Source organism: Vigna angularis, chromosome 6 (genome assembly GCF_016808095.1).
Source record: "Vigna angularis cultivar LongXiaoDou No.4 chromosome 6, ASM1680809v1, whole genome shotgun sequence".
In the NCBI taxonomy this organism is placed as follows: Eukaryota; Viridiplantae; Streptophyta; class Magnoliopsida; order Fabales; family Fabaceae; genus Vigna; species Vigna angularis.
The window spans coordinates 5,800,126-5,819,573 of record NC_068975.1 but is presented as its reverse complement, the minus strand read 5'-3'; the positions used below and the strand labels follow the sequence as shown (position 1 = coordinate 5,819,573).

The 19,448-nt window shown below is 37.3% G+C and overlaps 2 protein-coding genes across 11 annotated transcripts; one reads left to right on the top strand and one right to left on the bottom strand.

The window, feature by feature from the left end:
• Window positions 1–319: 319 nt before the first annotated feature.
• Window positions 320–4,980, top strand: LOC108343344 (probable receptor-like protein kinase At2g42960). 3 transcript variants are annotated; one of them, XM_017581569.2, is made up of 9 exons: window positions 320–670; window positions 904–977; window positions 1,460–2,195; window positions 2,307–2,411; window positions 2,597–2,719; window positions 3,227–3,397; window positions 3,482–3,611; window positions 3,727–3,936; window positions 4,379–4,980. In XM_017581569.2, the coding sequence occupies exons 3-9, from the start codon at window positions 1,531–1,533 to the stop codon at window positions 4,505–4,507; spliced, it is 1,533 nt and encodes a 510-aa protein (XP_017437058.1). In that variant the 5' UTR covers window positions 320–670; window positions 904–977; window positions 1,460–1,530; the 3' UTR covers window positions 4,508–4,980. The 3 variants fall into 3 exon arrangements, with proteins under 3 accessions (XP_017437058.1, XP_017437057.1, XP_017437055.1); XM_017581568.2 differs by having other exon boundaries at window positions 811–977; XM_017581566.2 differs by having other exon boundaries at window positions 792–977.
• Window positions 4,981–11,953: 6,973 nt separating this feature from the next.
• Window positions 11,954–16,410, bottom strand: LOC108341081 (transcription termination factor MTERF15, mitochondrial). 8 transcript variants are annotated; one of them, XR_008249978.1, is made up of 3 exons: window positions 14,279–16,410; window positions 14,029–14,135; window positions 11,954–12,261 (listed from the first exon to the last, which is right to left on the bottom strand). XR_008249978.1 is itself a non-coding variant. In XM_017578700.2 (2 exons), the coding sequence occupies exon 1, from the start codon at window positions 16,196–16,198 to the stop codon at window positions 15,017–15,019; it is 1,182 nt and encodes a 393-aa protein (XP_017434189.1). In that variant the 5' UTR covers window positions 16,199–16,410; the 3' UTR covers window positions 11,954–12,261; window positions 15,008–15,016. The 8 variants fall into 8 exon arrangements, 1 of the variants encoding a protein (XP_017434189.1); XR_008249977.1 differs by having other exon boundaries at window positions 14,029–14,565; window positions 15,008–16,410; XR_008249979.1 differs by having other exon boundaries at window positions 14,029–14,543; window positions 15,008–16,410.
• Between the last annotated feature and the right edge of the window lie 3,038 nt (window positions 16,411–19,448).

Below are 19,448 nucleotides of genomic sequence, written 5' to 3'. Positions count from 1 at the left end.
CACTTATTCTTTCACACGTGTTTAAAAAGATGTTACATTCTTAAAATAAGTTTAATACCTCAAAAAGTTCATCTTTTAAATTTTAGTAATATATATTGTGTGATGGAAAATAAAGAAAAAGTATTGAAGGAGTGCTTGCAAAAAATGAGAAATCTGAAGATCAAACTCTAAAGTTTCTATCACCAAAAAATTAAAACGCTTTTAAGATTTGGAATGTAAGCATTTTATTAAATATTTATTTTTCTGTTCATACAAATAGGACAGTTTGGTGAGTATACCTCAGAAGAAGCTAGATTTGGTTTGGAGTTCAACCCTGTTGGATTGAGGTTGACTCTCTCTCTCATCAACCCACTTATTATTTCTCTCTCCTCTTTTTCTCTCTTCACTCTACTTTTGTTGTTAGCTTATTTAATACACTTTTTGCTTCCAGCTATAAATGCTTCACCTGTTTATTACATTTTTGCTTTCCCTTTACTGTTTCTCTCTCTCTCTCTCTGGTTTCCTCCGTTACAAACCAGGTTTCCTTTCCAGCTAGTTAGGTCCCGCTCTCATCCTGAAGCACAGTGCCCACCAACCGTTTTCCCCACCACCATTGTTTTTTCCTACACCAAAATCTAGCCATTTTCACTCTTTCTCTCTCTCCTGGCATTTTTTTTTCTTCATAAAAATAGTACGTTTGTCTGGCATTCCTATCAATTTTTGTTTATTTATTTCCTGTTATCTTGGTCTTGCCTTGGGTTTAGTTGTGACCCACTTGAGGTCACAATCCACTATAGCTAACTGCATATCAGACTCTGCATCTTTTTGCAGCATCTGGGTTTTGCAGGGCTTGTTGTGCTTTTTTCTTCTATTGTTCTGCCATTGCTGCGTCTATCTATGCTCATTGGGTCTGTTTGGGTTCAGAGAGAAGGCCCTTTGTTGCCCCTGTGGGTGCTGGAGATAGAGGATCAAGGAGGGTGATATAGATCAATACAAAGGTGAGTGCTTTGCGTCTTTTAGAGCCACTTTTTTGTTTTTGTATATTTTTGGGAAAAAATGGCATTTGGGTTTGCCTTTTGTTTGTTTTGATTATTAGTGATGCTTTACAAGTTTGCTTTTTTAGTCTTGTTGGATATTTTGTTGTGATTAAAATTGCTTGAGACAGTGGAGGGCTCCTTATTTTCCTTATAAATTGTAAATTTATTATCGCTTTTCTGATCGGAGTGATGTGATCGCAAATGGATTTCTGATTTGTTGAAGTGTTGCAGTAGTTTATGGTTCAGAATACCTGAATTTCCGCAAATTGGTTTAAATGCTGCAGCCAGATTATGTTTGATTTTGATAAAAAAAAAAGGTGGAATTGGTGATTAGATGAGATGCTGATTTGGTTTTTTGTTTGGTTTATGAGGCTTTACTGCATGAACTTGAACATTGGCTGTAAATTGGAATGTTGAATACTTAACCATGTTCTTGCATTCAGGTGGGAATGTCTTGATTGTACGCTGAAAAGTTTGGTGGACATATTTGATTGACTCATTTTTGGATCCAAGCATGTCAGCAAACAATTCTTTGCACGTGGAATTATCGAAGAAGACTTCGTTTCTGGGATTGAAATTATGGGTTTTGATTGGGATTGGTGTTGGTGCTTTTATAGTTCTGATTCTTTGTGCATTATCTGTATGGGTGATGTTTCGGAGAAAGTCTAGGAGATCTCTGGACAAGTTCTCTTTGTCACAAATACCGCATGTCTCAAAAGACATCAGAGTTGACAAGGTTGGGGTGCAGACTTCTTATGATCAAGCAGAAAGTGTAGCTATTCCTGTTCATGACAAAGCAAGTGAGAACAATTCTGACAAGTTCTTAGTTCATTTGCGCAAAAGCAAATCCAGCGATGCTGATAATATCAGTCAGTGCAGCTCAGTTTATCATCACGAGAGAGGATTTAGTTCAATGTCAGGGGAAGAAGGAAGCTCCGGCACTGTTAAGAAGCAGTCTACATTGGCATTTGGAGGAGTGATAACTGCCTCTCCTCTAGTTGGCTTGCCAGAAATTTCTCATCTTGGGTGGGGTCACTGGTTCACACTAAGAGATCTGGAACTTGCAACTAGTCGCTTCTCTCCAGAAAATGTGATTGGTGAGGGTGGATATGGGGTTGTTTACAGGGGAAGATTGATCAATGGATCCGAGGTGGCAGTTAAGAAAATTCTTAACAACTTGTAAGAACACTTGATGGTTTATCCTGTGACTGTCATCTATTGCTGCTATTTCTTGATTGAGCAATGATCTTTGAACTTGCTCCATAATTGCATAATGTGTTGAATTCACAGGGGACAAGCAGAGAAAGAGTTCAGGGTGGAAGTGGAAGCTATTGGCCATGTGAGACATAAAAATCTTGTGCGCTTACTTGGTTATTGCGTAGAAGGAGTTCACAGGTAAACTTGGTGTTCTTAATGTATCAAAATATCACAAATGAAAATATTCCCTTATATACTGGATCACATTACTAACTTTATTTTTTGTGATGGCCTTAGTCTTACTTTTTTGTTGAAAATTTGAACTGAAGCAAGCTCTTTTGATTGTCTTTTCTTAATAAGTGTGGTTGCCATCTGATTTGCAGGTTACTGGTGTATGAATATGTGAACAATGGTAACTTAGAACAATGGCTACATGGGGCTATGAGCCAACAAGGGATACTTACCTGGGAAGCGCGGATGAAAGTTATAACTGGCACAGCCAAAGCGTAAGTTTTATTTGAAAACTTCAAACAGAGGACAGTATGAATTATTTATGTTGACTTATGAAAAATTGCAGTGAAAGCATTTTGTGATAACTATTTTAAAATTCATATTTATGGTGATATCTAAATGGTTGACCATGTTAAACTTGTCACACTGTTAGTGTATCAAAATTAAACAATCAGTTTTTAATGTGTACCAAAGAATGTCATCAATGTAATTTGAGAGTAAAGGCTGATATTGCTACTTTGTAGGATATATAGTCATGTCTTTTGCAATTTATTTGCTCCACTAGGATTCTGGACAACACAGCTATGTGTTTCTCTGCTAATCTGCTCCACTGTTAAATCCCTAAACATAGGGCACAAGGGACCTGTTGCCTAGATTATTATCTTTTCCATAGTTTTATGTTGGTGCTTGCTCCATTGGATACTTAACTTAATATTATAGCAATTTCAACATTAGGCTTAGTTCCACTGATTAAGCTCCCTGTTTCCTGTTACTGGTGGCAGACTGGCTTATTTACATGAAGCAATAGAACCGAAAGTCGTTCACCGGGATATCAAGTCTAGCAACATATTGATTGATACTGAGTTCAATGCAAAAGTTTCTGACTTTGGTTTGGCCAAACTTTTGGACTCAGGAGAAAGTCACATTACTACTAGAGTAATGGGAACGTTTGGGTATGTAAAATGTTTTGGTATCCACTTTACAAATACTTTTAAAGGATTGCATGAATGGAAACTTACTCCTGTTTCCAATTTCAGTTATGTGGCACCAGAATATGCCAATACGGGTTTGTTAAATGAGAGGAGTGACATTTACAGCTTTGGTGTTCTCCTGCTAGAAGCAGTTACTGGAAGGGATCCTGTGGACTATTCACGTCCTGCTAATGAGGTATGAATTACTTAAGCAGTGCCTAATGTACTGCTTCTAACTTTCTTTTGCATGAGAAGTGATCTTTGTTTTGCTTTTTGTATAGCTGATAATATTTTGATTATCCTCATTACAGGTGAATCTTGTTGAATGGCTCAAGATGATGGTGGGGACGAGAAGGGCCGAGGAAGTTGTGGATTCAAGGCTTGAAGTGACACCATCAACACGTGCTTTAAAGCGTTCTCTTCTGGTTGCACTTAAGTGTGTTGATCCTGAAGCAGAAAAGAGGCCTAAAATGAGTCAGGTTGTGAGAATGCTTGAAGCCGATGAATATCCATTCCGAGAGGTTCATTCTTTGTCTTATCTTCTCATATTTAACTTTTGCTACAGAATCTGAATTTTTATCTCAATTTGGGACTTTGGATGTTTGTTTCGCTCCTTGCTACTTGACACATCATTGGGGAGTACACACTAACTCAATAGCCTTTTTGTAATTCTAGTGTGTTAAGCTTCTTCTCTATGTGGAATTGTTTTTTTGAACTTGATATTTTTGAATGACTAGTAAATCAATAACATGTTACCAAATTTATTCTCAGAATTCATCTACCCGTATGCATGCCCCTTTCATGATTAGTTACCAGTTACTAAATGTTGAATGCCATGGATCCTCTGGTTTTGTATGTGTATGTTTGAATGTATGAGTTTCTGGATATTACATGAACTCTTCATCAGTCACTTCTATTGGATTTATTAATTTAAGCCAAACATCTATTCTATATCACTTCCAGGATCGAAGAAATAGAAAGAGCCGCACAGCCAGCATGGAAATTGAGTCTCTGAAGGATATTTCTGGCCCATCTGATGCTGAAAAGGTGAAGGGTTCTGAAGGCCATGCACCAGAAACAACTCAAGCGTAGGATTGACAGCCACACTTGACTTAACCAGGATGTACAATCGGCATTGTTTCAATTTCTGTAACCAATCAAATACCATATATGTTCAAAGCTTGTCCTGAGATTTTTCTTTTGCCGCAAATCCGAGAAGATAATGAATTCTGATAGGAGAATTAAGTTGGAGATAGCTCATTTGGACAATGAAGCATTTTCTTGTTCAAGATGGTTATTCAAGGATATATGATACACAATTTTTTGGAGGATGAAGTCAGGGTGAGTGAACCAGTTCATGTTGTACTTGTACAGATGTCATCTGAAACCACTCTCTCTTCCTTACATGACTGCTAATTTTGCAGCCATTTTTGTCTGCTTGAGAGTTGAGATGATGAAAACTGACTTGGCTTCACTGTAGTTGCCATTTTGCTTAAGTTAATCATTATGTATAAACTCCAAAAAGCATTATGTGAAGTGATAATATTTCTTTCTTTTGAAGTTGCCATGAATTGTGTACACATATTTATTATATATATATATATATATATATATATATATATATATATATATATATATATATATATATGTGTGTGTGTGTGTGTTTCTATCACATTTCAACCTGTTGTACATATAGAGGAAAGTATGTCGTGTGATTCAATTTGCCACCTACCCAAATCATTATTGATCAACCAGGAAATGGATAAACTACACCGAATGACATATATGCTTATAATATTCGCCAGTTGAAACACTTCTTTGTTTCAATGTTTTTGATTTCGACTAAACCTACATTTAGTGTCTTGGTTGTTTTAGACTGTGTTCTTATGGATGGATTTGCTGTTCACACAAAATAGAAGGCGTAGATTTGCGAGGAATTAGCACTTTATGCAATTCTGTTTTATGTAACGAGATTTATGGGTGATATATGAGTTTTTACAAAAATAACTCCACTTTAAAATCACGTGGTGCTTTTGCTTCCAAGAGCTTTGGAGTGATTGGGTTGTGCAGCAAGGTGATAACCAAGGCAGGTTCATGGTGACTTGACTTGCGATGGTGTCCGTTGGCATTGCAGAATTGGCGCTGAAAGGGTGACAAGAGCCTTGAAAAGCTAGGAGAAACTTGGGTCTTAATAATTGGAATCGATTCCGTATAGCCGGAAACGATTTCCAATCCTGTGTGTTAATGAAACCGGTTCCCAATCATTTGTCTAATGAAACTGATAAACTAGCCTTTATGTTGCATTCTTTTAGGATAATAATAAAAATAACAATAATAATAATAATCACTATAAGGATAAAAAAGTAATTTAACATTTTAATCTATTAATTTTTTTTAATTATTACATCATCAAATCTTTTACAAGTTTTATTTTTAAATTCATTCACTTTCATCTCTAAATTCTTTAGAAAGAACAAACTTTATCTTTAAATCCATCAAGTCACTTTTTCTTAAATTCATCTTAACAAAAAAACACACCTTTAAGCATGTGATCTCTACCAGAATTAGAGTTTCACTCATAATTTATACAAACTTTTACTAGGCAAACGATTGGAAGTACCTAAAAAATTGTATCTAACTTTTGTTATTTTGTTTTTGGAAGTTCTTAAAAAATTGTGTCTGTTATTTTGTTCTTTGTGTAGATACTAGATCAAGTTCAATAATGAGCAGTTTGAGGGAGGTTTCATCGTTGAGCAGTGGAATTTTGTTGAAATATGATACATACCCAAGAGATAATAAAAATAGGTGGGGCAGAGTTTATAAGAGGAGAGAGAAGGGTGACGTGGCTTTGGAGGGAATTGTGTTAGTTAGAAGAGAGATAAAATGGTTTATTATATATTATGAGGTGTAGGTTGTGAGGGGGGAGGTTTTTTGGTTTTTCGGTGGGATTGGGAGAAGAAGATTACGATTCTTCTCAGGAGCTTGCTCTGGGCAGAGGGTCTAGAACTTTCTGAGTTTTCTGGTTGATAATAATATTGAATTTGCATCACTTCATTTTTCGTATTTCATTCCCTTTATTTCCAAATTCTGGTTTCTAACAAATTGGTCCGACCTACCGGATCAATATTTCCCGATCGGAGATCATGCCACCAAGAAAGAACAATGTCCAAGGAGAGCCAGCGGGTGAGGAGAATGAGGCAGATTTTGTTGTGGGTGAGGTCGCTAAACTCAAAGTGGTGGTCGAGGAGCTTGTGGCGCAATCGTTGCAAAGTCAAACCAACTTGGAGAAGTTGCGTAAGGATTCAGCAGAACAGATCGTAACCTAACGCCGAGAAGCCGCTGAGAATCAATCAAAGCTCCTTCACTTAATTTCGAAGTTCACTAATATGAATGAGGGGGAGAACGAAGAGTTGGGGTCAGGATCGGTGAATACGAAGAGAACGAAAAGTATGAGACAACTCGAGGGGGACGATTTAGCCGAATTTCGGCAATCGATGAAGAAGATAGAATTACCACCGTTCTATGGAGAAGACCCATCAGGGTGGATAGCAAGAGCTGAAGTTTATTTTAACGTACAAGAGACATGAGAGGCAGTCCGGGTGAATCTCGCACAACTTTGTGTGGAAGGGAGCACGATTCATTTTTTCCATGCTTTATTAAATGAATATGATGAGTTAACTTGGGAAGATTTGAAACGAGAAATGCTGGAGTGATATGGAGGCCGGGGAGAAGGGAGTATTTATGATCAATTGGCTGCCATAAAACAAATAGGAAGTATCGAAGACTATATTACAAGTTTTGAGTGTCTCATTGCTCAAGTGCCACGAATGCCCGATGAACAGTACTTTTCTTATTTTACACAAGGGCTGAAGTACGAAATACGTGCGAGAATACGAAGCTTACACGTGGCACATCCTTTGTCCAGGGGCCGCATGATGAATGTAGCTCACGCCATCGATGTGGAGATATCAGGGAGAAATAAAATATGGCAGGGAAGGGGAGAGTCTCGAGGGGATAAGTATCAAGTAGGGCACTGACCCATTTCAACTGTGGTGGGAAAAACTGGTCCAAAACAGAATGAGGGAGGGGAGGAAATGGGCCTGACCCAAGTGTTCAGAAGGATTGGGGTGCAAAGAATAAAGGGGGGTCACGTGATAGAGGAGCAAATCATCTTTCTTATCAAGAACTTCTCGACCGAAAACAAAAGGGCTTGTGTTTCAAATGCGGTGGGGTGTACGGTCCCCTTCATCAATGTCCTATTAAGCAGCTAAGGGTGGTCATGGTGAATGAGGAAATCCAAGTTCAATGCGAAGGAGATGAAGAGGAAAATGAGGAGAGGGATGACGAAGATGAGGTGGTGGCAGAATGTACAACGTTAAATCTCTACTCTCTCACGAGAGACCGAAATGATCAACCGAGGACTATGAAGTTACGGGGTCTGATTGGGGAGATTCCGATGTTGTTCTTGGTCGACAGTGGAGCCACGCACAATTTTATTTCACGAAAACTTGTGGAAGCTTTGGGTTGGTAGTGGGAAAGAACCAAGCAAATGAAGATTCTGATGGGAGATGGGAACAAATCCGAGACTCAAGGGATTTGTCGAGGTATCAAAGTAAGGATTGATGATGGTGAGTTTGAAATTGATGTTGTTCTCTTCGATTTGGAGGACATGAACGTGATATTGGGGATGTCGTGGTTAACGACGTTGGGAGAGACCACTGTGGATTGGAAAAAACAGCAAATGAAGATCCAGACTCAACAAGGAGAGAAACTGCTAAGAGGGGCCCCTCATGGGGATTCATTGTTAATTTCAGTGTGTGGGGTGTTGGAGGAAAAAAAGAAGGTGGAAGTTGCAGAGTTGGGTCCAGAGCAACGAAGCGTCTTAAATCACTTGCTGCAGTATTTCAAAGATGTGTTTGAAGAACATAAGGGGCTACCTCCTAGACGTGTAAAGGAGCACAAAATTCATCTCAAACCAGGACAAGAACCTATTAACGTGAGGCCTTACAGATATGCGTATCATTAGAAGAATGAAATTGAGAGACAAGTGCAAGAGTTGATGGAAATGGGTCATATCAGGCATAGCCAGAGTGCTTACTCGAGCCCAGTCATTTTGGTGAAGAAGAAAAATAACAAATGGCGCATGTGTGTTGATTATAGAGCTTTGAACAAACTCACTATTTCAGATAAATTTCCAATACCAATTATTGAGGAGTTATTGGATGAGTTGCATGGAGCCAAATATTTCTCTAAATTGGACCTTCGTTCAGGATATCATCAAGTCAGAATGAGGGAGGAAGACATTCCAAAGACAACATTCCGAACCCATGAGGGTCACTATGAGTACCTCGTGATGCCCTTTGGACTTATGAACGCCCCGTCGACATTCCAAGCTCTCATGAATGAAGTTTTTCGGACGCTATTGCGACGAGGGGTATTGGTGTTTTTTGATGATATACTCGTGTACATCAACAGTTGGGAAGAGCATATGCAGTTGCTTGAAAAGGTGTTAGAAGTGTTGAGAGATCACCAATTATTTGCGAACAAGGAAAAATGTTTGTTTGGCCATGAGAAGGTGGAGTATCTGGGACATATTATTTCCATACATGGAGTTGCGGTGGACCTAGCGAAGGTTAATAGTGTGTTAGAGTGGCCAATTCCCAAGAACGTAAAGGGAGTTCGTGGATTTTTGGGTCTTACAGGCTATTATCGTAAGTTCATAAAAGATTATGGTAAGATAGCTAAACCACTAACAGAGCTGACTAGAAAGGATGGATTTGGGTGGAATGAACGAGCTCAAGAAGCATTTGATGAGCTCAAACAAAGGGTCGCATCAGCACCAGTGTTGAGGCTCCCAAATTTTGAAGAAGAGTTCGTCTTGGAATGTGATGCCTCTGGGACAGGGATTGGAGCAATCCTAATGCAAGGAAAAAGACCTGTGGCGTACTATAGCAAGGCCTTGAGTTCACGCAATTTGACGAAGTCAGCCTACGAAAGAGAGTTGATGGTAGTGGCATTGGCTATCCAACACTGGAGGCCTTATCTTTTGGGTCGCAAATTTACTGTTTTTTCATACCATAAGAGTCTTAAGCAATTAATGCAGCAAAGGATAACGACAGGTGGACAACAAAATTGGTTGGCTAGACTATTAGGCTATAATTTTGAGATTGAATAAGCTAGACAAAGAAAATCAGGGGGCAGATGCTCTATTCCAAAGTAGAGATGAAGGAGAAATGAAGAGCATGGTCTCTTTTCCAGTTTGGTTAGATTGGCAAGAGCTTAATGCAGCGGTACATGTTGATGATAAATTGAAGAAGATAATAGAAGAACTAAAGGCTGGACAGGTTTATGTGGGATATGAATATAAACAAGGCGTTTTATATTATCAAGATCGCTTAGTGATACCGGAGAAATCTGTGTGGGTCAATAGGTTATTGGAAGAAGCTCACTCTACTCCGCAAGGGGGTCACTCAGGGTTTTATCGAACCTATAGAAGGATTGCAGCCAATGTGTACTGGAAAGGAATGAAGAAAGATGTCCAACAATTTGTCCAAGCCTGTGATACATGTCAGAGGCAGAAATATATAACAGCAGCCCCTAATGGTTTATTACAGCCTTTACAGATTCCGGAAAGCGTTTGGGAGGATATCAGTATGGATTTCATTACTGGATTGCCCCGGTCTAAAGGCTTTGAAGCAGTTTTGGTAGTGGTGGATCGTTTAACAAAATATTGCCATTTTGTTCCCCTTAAACATCCTTATACGGCAAAGTCCTTGGCTGAGATTTTTGTAAAAGAAATAGTAAGGCTGCATGGAATACCGAATTCGGTGGTGAGTGATAGGGATCCGATATTCATGAGCTTGTTTTGGAGAGAGCTCTTTAAGATGCAAGGAACAAAGCTGAAAATGAGCACGGCGTATCATCCGCAATCGGACGGCGTATCATCCGCAATCGGATGGACAGACTGAGGTAACTAATCGATGTCTGGAGACTTACCTCAGATGTTTTATTACTGATCAACCCAAGACATGGGTGATTTGGATGCCGTGGGTAGAGTTGTGGTTTAATACCACTTATCACAGTTCCACAAAAATCACTCCTTTTGAAGCGGTGTACGAAAGAATTCCTCCTAAGATTGTACAGGTGGTTCAAGGAGAGGTGAGGGTAGCAGCTGTTCAAAAAGATCTTCTAGAGAGGGATGAAGCATTGAGACAGTTGAAGTCTCATTTATTATGTGCCCAAGACAGAATGATGATTCAAGCTAATAAGCATCGAAGGGAAAGACATTTTTCGGTAGGAGATCTTGTGTTTTTGAAGTTGAAACAGAATAGACAATAGTCGGTCATGAGCAGAATTAATCATAAATTAAGTGCTAAATACTATGGACCATTTGAAGTAGAGGAGAAAGTAGGAGAGGTGGCATATCGTCTGAAATTACCACCTACTTCAAAGATTAATCCTGTTTTTCATGTATCTTTGCTGAAGAAAGCGGTGGGCAAGTATAAGGTTGAGGGTGCTCTCCCTACAGGGTTAGATGATGACAGAGTTGAAATATTAGTTCCCATGGCCATCTTAACCACTAGGAACTACACCAAAAGAGGAGAAACTAAGAAACAGGTACTGGTTCAATGGAGAGAGCAGAATGCAAATGAAGCCACTTGGGAAGATGAAATAAATATTCGAAGTTAGTTTCTAGAGTTTATCCTTGAGGACAAGGCTTTAGTTCATGAAGAAGGCATTGATACGTACCCAAGAGATAATAAAAATAGGTGGGACAGAGTTTATAAGAGGAGAGAGAAGGGTAACGTGGCTTTGTGAGGGAATTGTCTTAGTTAGAAGAGAGAGAAAATGGTTTGTTATATATTATGAGGTGTAGGCTGTGAGGGGGGAGGTGTTTTGGTTTTTCGGTGGGATTTGGAGAAGAAGATTACGATTCTTCTCAGGAGCTTGTTCTGGATAGAGGGTCTAAAACTTTCTAAGTTTTCTGGTTGATAATATTGAATTTGCATCACTTCATTTTTCGTATTTCATTCCCTTTATTTCCAAATTCTGGTTTCTAACAAAATCATTGGTGTCAATAAACAAATTAGTAGGCTTCTATACCTAAAACGTGCATTATTCTTATGGACTCCTTGTAATATAGCCTTAGGGTGCTTCAACCATTTGATCCAAATTGATATGCTAACTCAACTTTTATTCATTTAATTTTCTTTTTGCCACCTTTTTCCCCTCATTCACTCAAACGTATGTTTTAAGTCATCTTGAACAAGCATTAAGAGGCATGCATTCATACGAAATTGTTCACCAAACTACATTTTGTCCTTAGTTAATCTAACTGTTTGGTATGTTAGAGATATTGAAGTGACATGTTCTTATCAGTTCACCAAGTGCCTTCTGTATGGTAGGAAACGAATTCAAATTTTCAAAGTACCAAAAGAACAGTCACAAAATTTTGTTATTACATCCATTCCACACTAGCTGTCAAGTTAAGAGAATTCCCGATAGTGTTCTTTAAATAAATGGAACCATTCCAATCACTATAAACATAACTTCCAATATTTCCATAAATGTCTCAACACTCTTTTATCTATACCAAAGTGTGCCAAACATGACGAGTAGATGAACTTTGGTATAGCTGCAGTCAATTGAAACAGACAGTCAAATAACTTTCATACTGAGTTACATTGGTTTTCCCATCACCATCATTCTCGAAAACTTTTCATTTACTACAAAAGGAGTTTAATCAAGATTACAAACTTTCCAACTTTGTGTTTTTCCTTCTTCAGGGTAATGCATTTCCATTCCCAAAAATACCTCATTACTCCAATATCGATCATTTCAGAAACCTGCAACATGCTCAATTAAAAATAGTATATACATAATTGTACATATTTAAGTTTTGACTATGATACTCCTCGTTTTTCTGTGACTTGTTTAATCTGAAATGTTTTAAATTAAACTAATGAGGCAAAAAAGGTCTTAATGAGTGTCCTAGAGACACATCATGCCTATCATATTTAACTACTTATAACATTACGTTACCAGAATTTCTTCGTATATAAATCATAAAACATGCCATAATCAACATATTGTATATAAACTATGGCATCAAAATATGAAATTAGCCAAATTGAGCTCAAAATCTGAAGGAGTATTCCCCTTGCATATGCCATTAGTCTGAAAAATAAATACGGTCCTAATCAAAGTCTGATGCACTAAGGCAATGTTTGCACTACTTTCTAGGGATTTGTTTGAATATGCTCTACCGTCACTAAACAATTCAAGAATGTTTGCACTACTTTCCAGGGATTTGTTTGAATAGGCATTTTCTTTTTCGGCAATGAGATTAAGTGACAAAGTGATGGAAGAACTTGTTAATTTGTGAAAAGCTCATCAAAGGAACAATATATTTTTGCAAAAAGATTGACTGACAGAAGGGTAGAAGAAACTGTTAATTTAAGAGAAGATAATGAAAGCAATAACGCATGTTTGCAGTAAGATTGAGGGACACTGGAAAGAATTTTGTGACTAAGAAATAACTTACGGAAGAAACTATATATTTTTCATAAGATTGAGGAGCAAAGTGAAACTGGTGGGAGATTTTGTGACTTTATTAAAAACTGATGAAAGAAACAATAGATTTAGCAAACAGTGGCAATAAATTAAAAAATCATTGCGTGGAGCCAAATAAGTTATTCTTTTCATTAAATGCATGTTAAAATTGAAGTTGAACGTTCTCGGAAAGGTTGCTTACATGATAATATTTCAATGACAACTTATAATTTGAATTAGCTTTCAGAATTAGAATAATTTATTTCGAAACATATATTTACAATAGAATTAATTATGAATGTCTATATATATTTATAAAATTCACAGGTATCAGGACAATGCCAGTTCGGTTGAAATTTTAGTCCAGGGCACAAAAAAATAAAGGTTTTAGGGAGCAAAAGTTAAATATTTATGATTTAAAAGGTACAAACAACATTTCAAGAAAAAAATATCTTTTATAGTAAGTTCATAATTGTAGAAAATAAAAATATTATTAAACTAAACTCACTAAAAGGATGCCTAAGGCAATAATTGAGATTACATAATCTGAAAGCAAAAAAATCTTCTTGGTAGTCAAAAATAACTTTCAAATTGTACAATCTGAAAGACAAAAATGACTTTTGGATTATGCAATCCGGAAGTTAAAATTGATTTCTAAATTATACAATCTGGAAGCTATTTTTTCTTAAACTTATTCAACTTTGAAGTTACTTTTGGCTCCCAAATTATGCAATCCAAAAGACTTTCTCTGAAGAAAAATAGTTTTGGATTGTGCAATCTGAAAGTTGTTTTTGACTTTCATATTGTGCAAGACAAAAATATGAAAGTGTAGAAAGAATTTGTCGCTCATGATGGGTTGTTGTTGTAAACCTCTTTATATTGTTTATAAATAGTGGCTGACTAACATTATGGTCATGGTTAGAACTAACAATAAACTTAACCATCTCGGTATTAGTTCATTGATTCAAGAAACTTAATTTATAAACCAAATAAGCTAAACTTCAGATGAAAAATTAAAGATAAAAGTAAAGAATTAGGTGAAAAGAATAAACATTATTTACCAAGAACTTGTTATTGGAAAGTAACTAACAAAAAAATTAGTGATTTTGCATTGGAATTTGCTGTTACGCCAAAGCACATAGGGTTGTTCATCAGACTTAACCCTGGCCTGCAAAACATAGGGACACTTCTTCTAATGTGCTCTGTTGTATCAACAAAAATTAATAAACCAAGACACAAAGATGCTAAAAATGAAAATCACCAAGTGGTTTCATTCACATGATTATAAAACCAATATGCTGTAAATCTTACCAAAACTCCCTCCCTCCCAAGAATACCATTCACATTTCACACACATGAAGTGGTTTTTGCAATAACCGGTCTGCTTCAACTTCTGGTTTCCATGGGTTAAACATCCCACTCCATAATACTTGTAGATGGTGCAACCCTTTAAACTAGAAGCAGCTCCGAAAAAATTTAAGGAAACAAAGCTCTGCCCTTAACATCTCTTCTGCTAAAACCTTTGGCTAAGGCAAATGCTCCATTCAATGAGAAAGAGCACGACACTCGATCTTTCCTAACAACAGTATAATATGCTACTGAAAAGATAACCAGAAGTTGAGAAAAGTTCAAAACTATACGTATCCATGACTTTCTATAACAGTATGCAGTATGCACTGACATGACAAGATATAGTGACAAATTTCAAGTTGAAAAGAGTCGTAAGCTTGGGCCTGGAAGACAACTAAACAAAATTCATTTATTAAAGAATTGTAAAACTAGCATAACTTAATGCGATTATATTTGACTGAAACTGTAAAATAGATAAACAATCAAGATAATTAAGTTGAATATCGCCAGTAAGTAGATTTATATATTTGATTATAAAACCCATATGCTATAAATCTGAACAAAATTCCATCCTGTTTAAGCAAAACAAAACTCACTATATCGACACAAAAAACAAAAGCAGACAGAACTTAAGTTCACTTTAGAACTGAAATAGAAGAGTTAAAAGTTAGAAAAATGGCCTGCATATACCTTCAAAGTCTACATTACGTCATCACGATGAATCAATCCTTTGTAGACATCTGGTAAGAGAGGCAAATGTTCCTTAAAGCTATCGACATATTTCTTCAAAAAAACATTCTCCTTAATGCCCATATAGTAACCAAAACTCAAACTCCTCCTAACCAAACCTTTTGATTTCAAGATTTTAATTATTGAGAATCTAGGGATAATCCTCTTCTCCAAGTTGTAGACTAGAACTGGAGGATATGCGGCAATTTCCAATGATGGCAAACCCATATCCTTAACTAGGAAAGTCATTTTTTTCGTAATTGTCTCGTCGGTCAATTTTATAAAATTGGGATACTTCAGAAACGCTTGAAGAACTATTTCCCTGTTCCAGTCCCACCTCTTATAAATCTCAAATCTCGATTCCCATGCCGCTTTACGCATTGTTAAAAGCACTTGGACACCCATGACAAAACTTGTTCTCGTAGGGTCAAACCCCAATTTCTTAATTCTCTCGACAACTTTAACAAATCTGGAATGCTTCATCAATGTTGCAGAGGGGAAGTTGACCATCAGCAGAGAGATTGAACCCTGAGGAACCCCAGACTGCCTCAAAACCTTAATGTTTGGAATCAAGCATTTCTTTAGGTCACACATTATGAAACCAACTGGAGATTTTCTCAAAATTCTAACAACTTCCAGATCATCACGAACTATACTCCTGATAATCTCGTATCGTGGCAGAAGGCATTTTCCCAGACTCCTCCGCAAGATTGAAGGACATTCATTCACGATCTTAGGCACGTCAGTGTTGGAAACCCCAATAGAGTGGAAGAACTTGAGTTTGGGCAAAAGGGTCTTCTCCACCTTTGCAACAAGCACACGGGGATTCTTCTCGACAAGTTTTGCAACCTGAGTTTCGGAGAATCCATAGTTCTTGAGAGTGTTAATAACAGCATTTGGACCATCTGGGGTTTTCAAATTCACACTCTTGGAGACTTTCCTGGCCAATTCCAGGGACAACCCACATGAGTTGATGAGGTAAATCACGGTAAAGGTGTCCCCTTTGCGGGTGTCCCCACCAGAGGTGAATGTGTTGAACCTAAAAAGAAAAGCATTGTGCTTGTGTTGCAGCAGAGAACCCAATTGGAATTGGGTGCTTCTGTGGTGTGTGAAGGACGCAAATAATCTAGTAATGATAATACGAGGCACCATTTACTCACCTAGATTTCAATGTTCCACAACGGTGCAACCTTCAATGCAAACCCTTTAGCTGACTTCAAAGCACGGTGGTCTAAAGCTCGATGGATTTCGACAACAGGTTCTTCTTAGGTTTGACTGAGACCATCGAAGGTATTCAGCTTCGTTATGGAGAGAAGGAGGTGCGTTTTTTTATAGAAGCATAAGCAGTTATTGATAAAGTTGAAAAGAATGAATGAGAGCCTCATTGTGTAGTTCGGTGCCATGTAGATGCTAATTTCCACGTTGGAATTGTTATGTAATTGAGTTTTCGTAAAAAAGAAAAGTTATCATTAACAAAAAAAAAACATATATATGAAAATATGAATTGTTGAATATTTTAATTTATAAATTCTCAATAAATGATTTAATTGGTAAAGTATTTCCTAAATATTTTGCCATATTTAAGGTTTCTTGATATTTTGACACCAATTTTTTGACAATATTTTGACACAGCCACGTGTTGCGATGTTAGTGGTCTATGTGTACAAGAAATTAGAAAAGGTAAATGACGTGGAGATGAAAGGCTGTAGGGGTTTCAAGTGTCGGGTTTCACTTTAGGATTTCAAAAACAGAATATCACTTTTGATTAGAGAGAACCTAGAGAGAAGGAACACCCAACTTGGCGGGCTTCATTTTGGGGTTCCAAAAATTGGAAGCTCATTTGTGCGAGAGAAGTCGAGAGAGAACATTCTCCACTTGTAGACCCACTTTCGCAGAACCTATCATTCACCAACTTTGCACCGTTCACCGGACCTCTAACGTTGACTAGAGCCTTGTCTATCGTTGTTCTGCTACTTCAAAGCACTAAAGTCGTTCCATTGTTCGATTGCGCGTTTAGGGTGTTTTGCAGAGCCTATTTTGTTGTTGTCGTTGGTGGTTTGTGTTGTGTGGGTTTATGAAAGAGTGGGGTTGACACGGGAAGGGGTTTCCTTGTTGATTAGGATGGAAGATCTTAAGGATGCAGATTCTTGCCAAACATTCCACCATTTCAAAGCACCCTTGAAGGTCGAAACCACGTGGGTTTTGAAGTTTTTCGTCGTTCATTTCTCTGCAACCACCATTGGAAGCACAATTATAAGCAAAAACCAACATTGAAGACAAAAAAACACCGTTGGTAAGTTTTCGTTGTTTATTTTGGTTTTCCTTTATTGTTGTTATTTGGTTATTTTCACTTATTTAAAATATTTGAATTTTTTTTTTATCATTTTAGAGAAAAAGAAATTAGGGGTTGATGTTTTGATTCTATTAAGTGTATCAATTGGTATGGGTAGTTAATCCTATGTTTCTGATAAATGACTTAGTGTGTTTATATTTGAGTTTGTCTCGTGAATAATTTTTTTTCACAATTAATTATTGGTTTGAAGGTCGAATAGGTACTTGTCTGTAGTTCACTCCAGGATTATAAAAGAGTAATGAGTTTTTACCTAATTGCTGCTCATTTGAATCCTAAAGATTAATCTCTTCGGAAAAGGATTTTTACCTGATCCATGTGAGATGGCTTCTTAGTTTTGTTGTCTCTGTTATTTTTGTGAAGTTCTTTTTCTGGTATAATTTGGCTACATGAATCTATACGCCTACCTCAATTGTGATGATGGTTAAAATTTCATCTAGAAAAGGCCTTTGACGTCATCGTTTAGACGTCCGACCCCCAAATATCCAACATAGAAAATGATCGGTGACATTTTTGTAATTAAAAAGAGTATTTAGACGTCCGATATAAGGGGGTCTGATGTCTATAGTCTATTTAGACATTAAACAGCTCCATTGGATGCCAAAAAGATACGTAAAAGTAAAAAAATGAATTTTTTATTCCTATTAGACGTCTTGGTTGGGGGGGTCTGACGTCTAAATAGTCCATTTAGACGTCAGACAGCTCCATTGGACGCCAAAATGGTCGCGCCAGAATCTCAAAAGTCATTTTTTTTCGTCATTTAGACGTCCGACCCCGTCACTTGGACGTCTAGATACGAATTAGACGTCTGAGCCCCTATGTCGGACGCCAAATGGCCTGCATATGTAGGTAAAAAGTGATTGTTCCATTGCCCTTAAATGTCGGCTAGACAGCTCCAACTTCTAAATGGACCTTAAACGTCGGGGCCCCTTATGTCGGACGCCAAAAGGCTCCGCCAAATTTAAATTTTTAAATGCTTTAAACGTCGGCTTGGGAGGGGCCCCGACATTTCAATGCATATAGACGTCTACTTGGGAGGGGCCCCGACATCTAAATGCATTTTATTACTGCAACGCGAACTCGCGGGCAGTTACGCGCACTATTCGTCATCTTTCTCCTCTCGTTTTCTCTCCCTAGTTTGCATTTTCCAGGTGCGTTTTCTCTCTTTTGGACCATTTAAACTTCGTTTTGCTCCGATTAAATTAGTCTTTGATGAATTATCTTCCATTTGAACCGATTAAAATGCGTTTTCATTGTGTTTTTGTGCAGTTTTGCTCGTGTCCTTGGGCAGCCAATTTCTTGCGTTCTTTAGGCGGCGATTTCTTACGTTTTCCTCTCCTCCATTTCCCTCCACTAAGTTTTTAATCTGTTAAGAAGGTTAGCATTCTTATTTAAAAGTTTTTGTCTATGCATGTTATTAGCTTTTCAGTATGCATGTTTTTGGCATTTGAATATGCATGTTATTGGCTTTTGGGTTTGCATGTTGTTGACTTTTGGATATATACATGTTATTGAATTTTGTGTATGCATGTTATTGGCTTTTGCGTATGCATGTTATTGGCTTTTGAATATGCATGTGATAAAGTTTTGTTGTGTTATTATGATTGGTATGTTAACTTATTAGTATCAAATTGAGTGAAACTTAGTTCCCGTTTGAAATTTAACACAAACGATTAATATTTTTGTATCAAGCCGAGGCTGTGCACTTTGCTAATTAAAGAAAAAAATCCAATCACAAAATCCATGAGTTATTTTGGAATAATACAAGAAATATGGGAATTGATTATGTTAGTTTTAGAGTCCCAGTTTTCAAGTGTAAATGGGTTGATATAAATTTCGATGTCATGACAGATGACTTTGGTTTCACATTGGTGGACCTTAACAAGATGAATTACACTGATGAACCCTTTATTATGACTAGTCAAGCAAGACAAATATTCTACGTAAATAATCTAGCAAATCAAAAATGGTAAGTGGTTTTGGAAGGAAAAAACATGCACGAATATGATGATGAAGATTATGTTGATGCATCAAGACCCATTGAAGACAAGG

Coding starts and splice junctions, on each gene's coding strand:
- LOC108343344 (XM_017581569.2), top strand. CDS start 1,531: ATGTCAGCAAACAATTCTTTGCACGTGGAATTATCGAAGAAGACTTCG. Junction 3,612..3,726: donor ATTCACGTCCTGCTAATGAG/GTATGAATTACT, acceptor TCCTCATTACAG/GTGAATCTTGTTGAATGGCT. Junction 3,937..4,378: donor ATGAATATCCATTCCGAGAG/GTTCATTCTTTG, acceptor TATCACTTCCAG/GATCGAAGAAATAGAAAGAG.
- LOC108341081 (XM_017578700.2), bottom strand. CDS start 16,198: ATGGTGCCTCGTATTATCATTACTAGATTATTTGCGTCCTTCACACAC.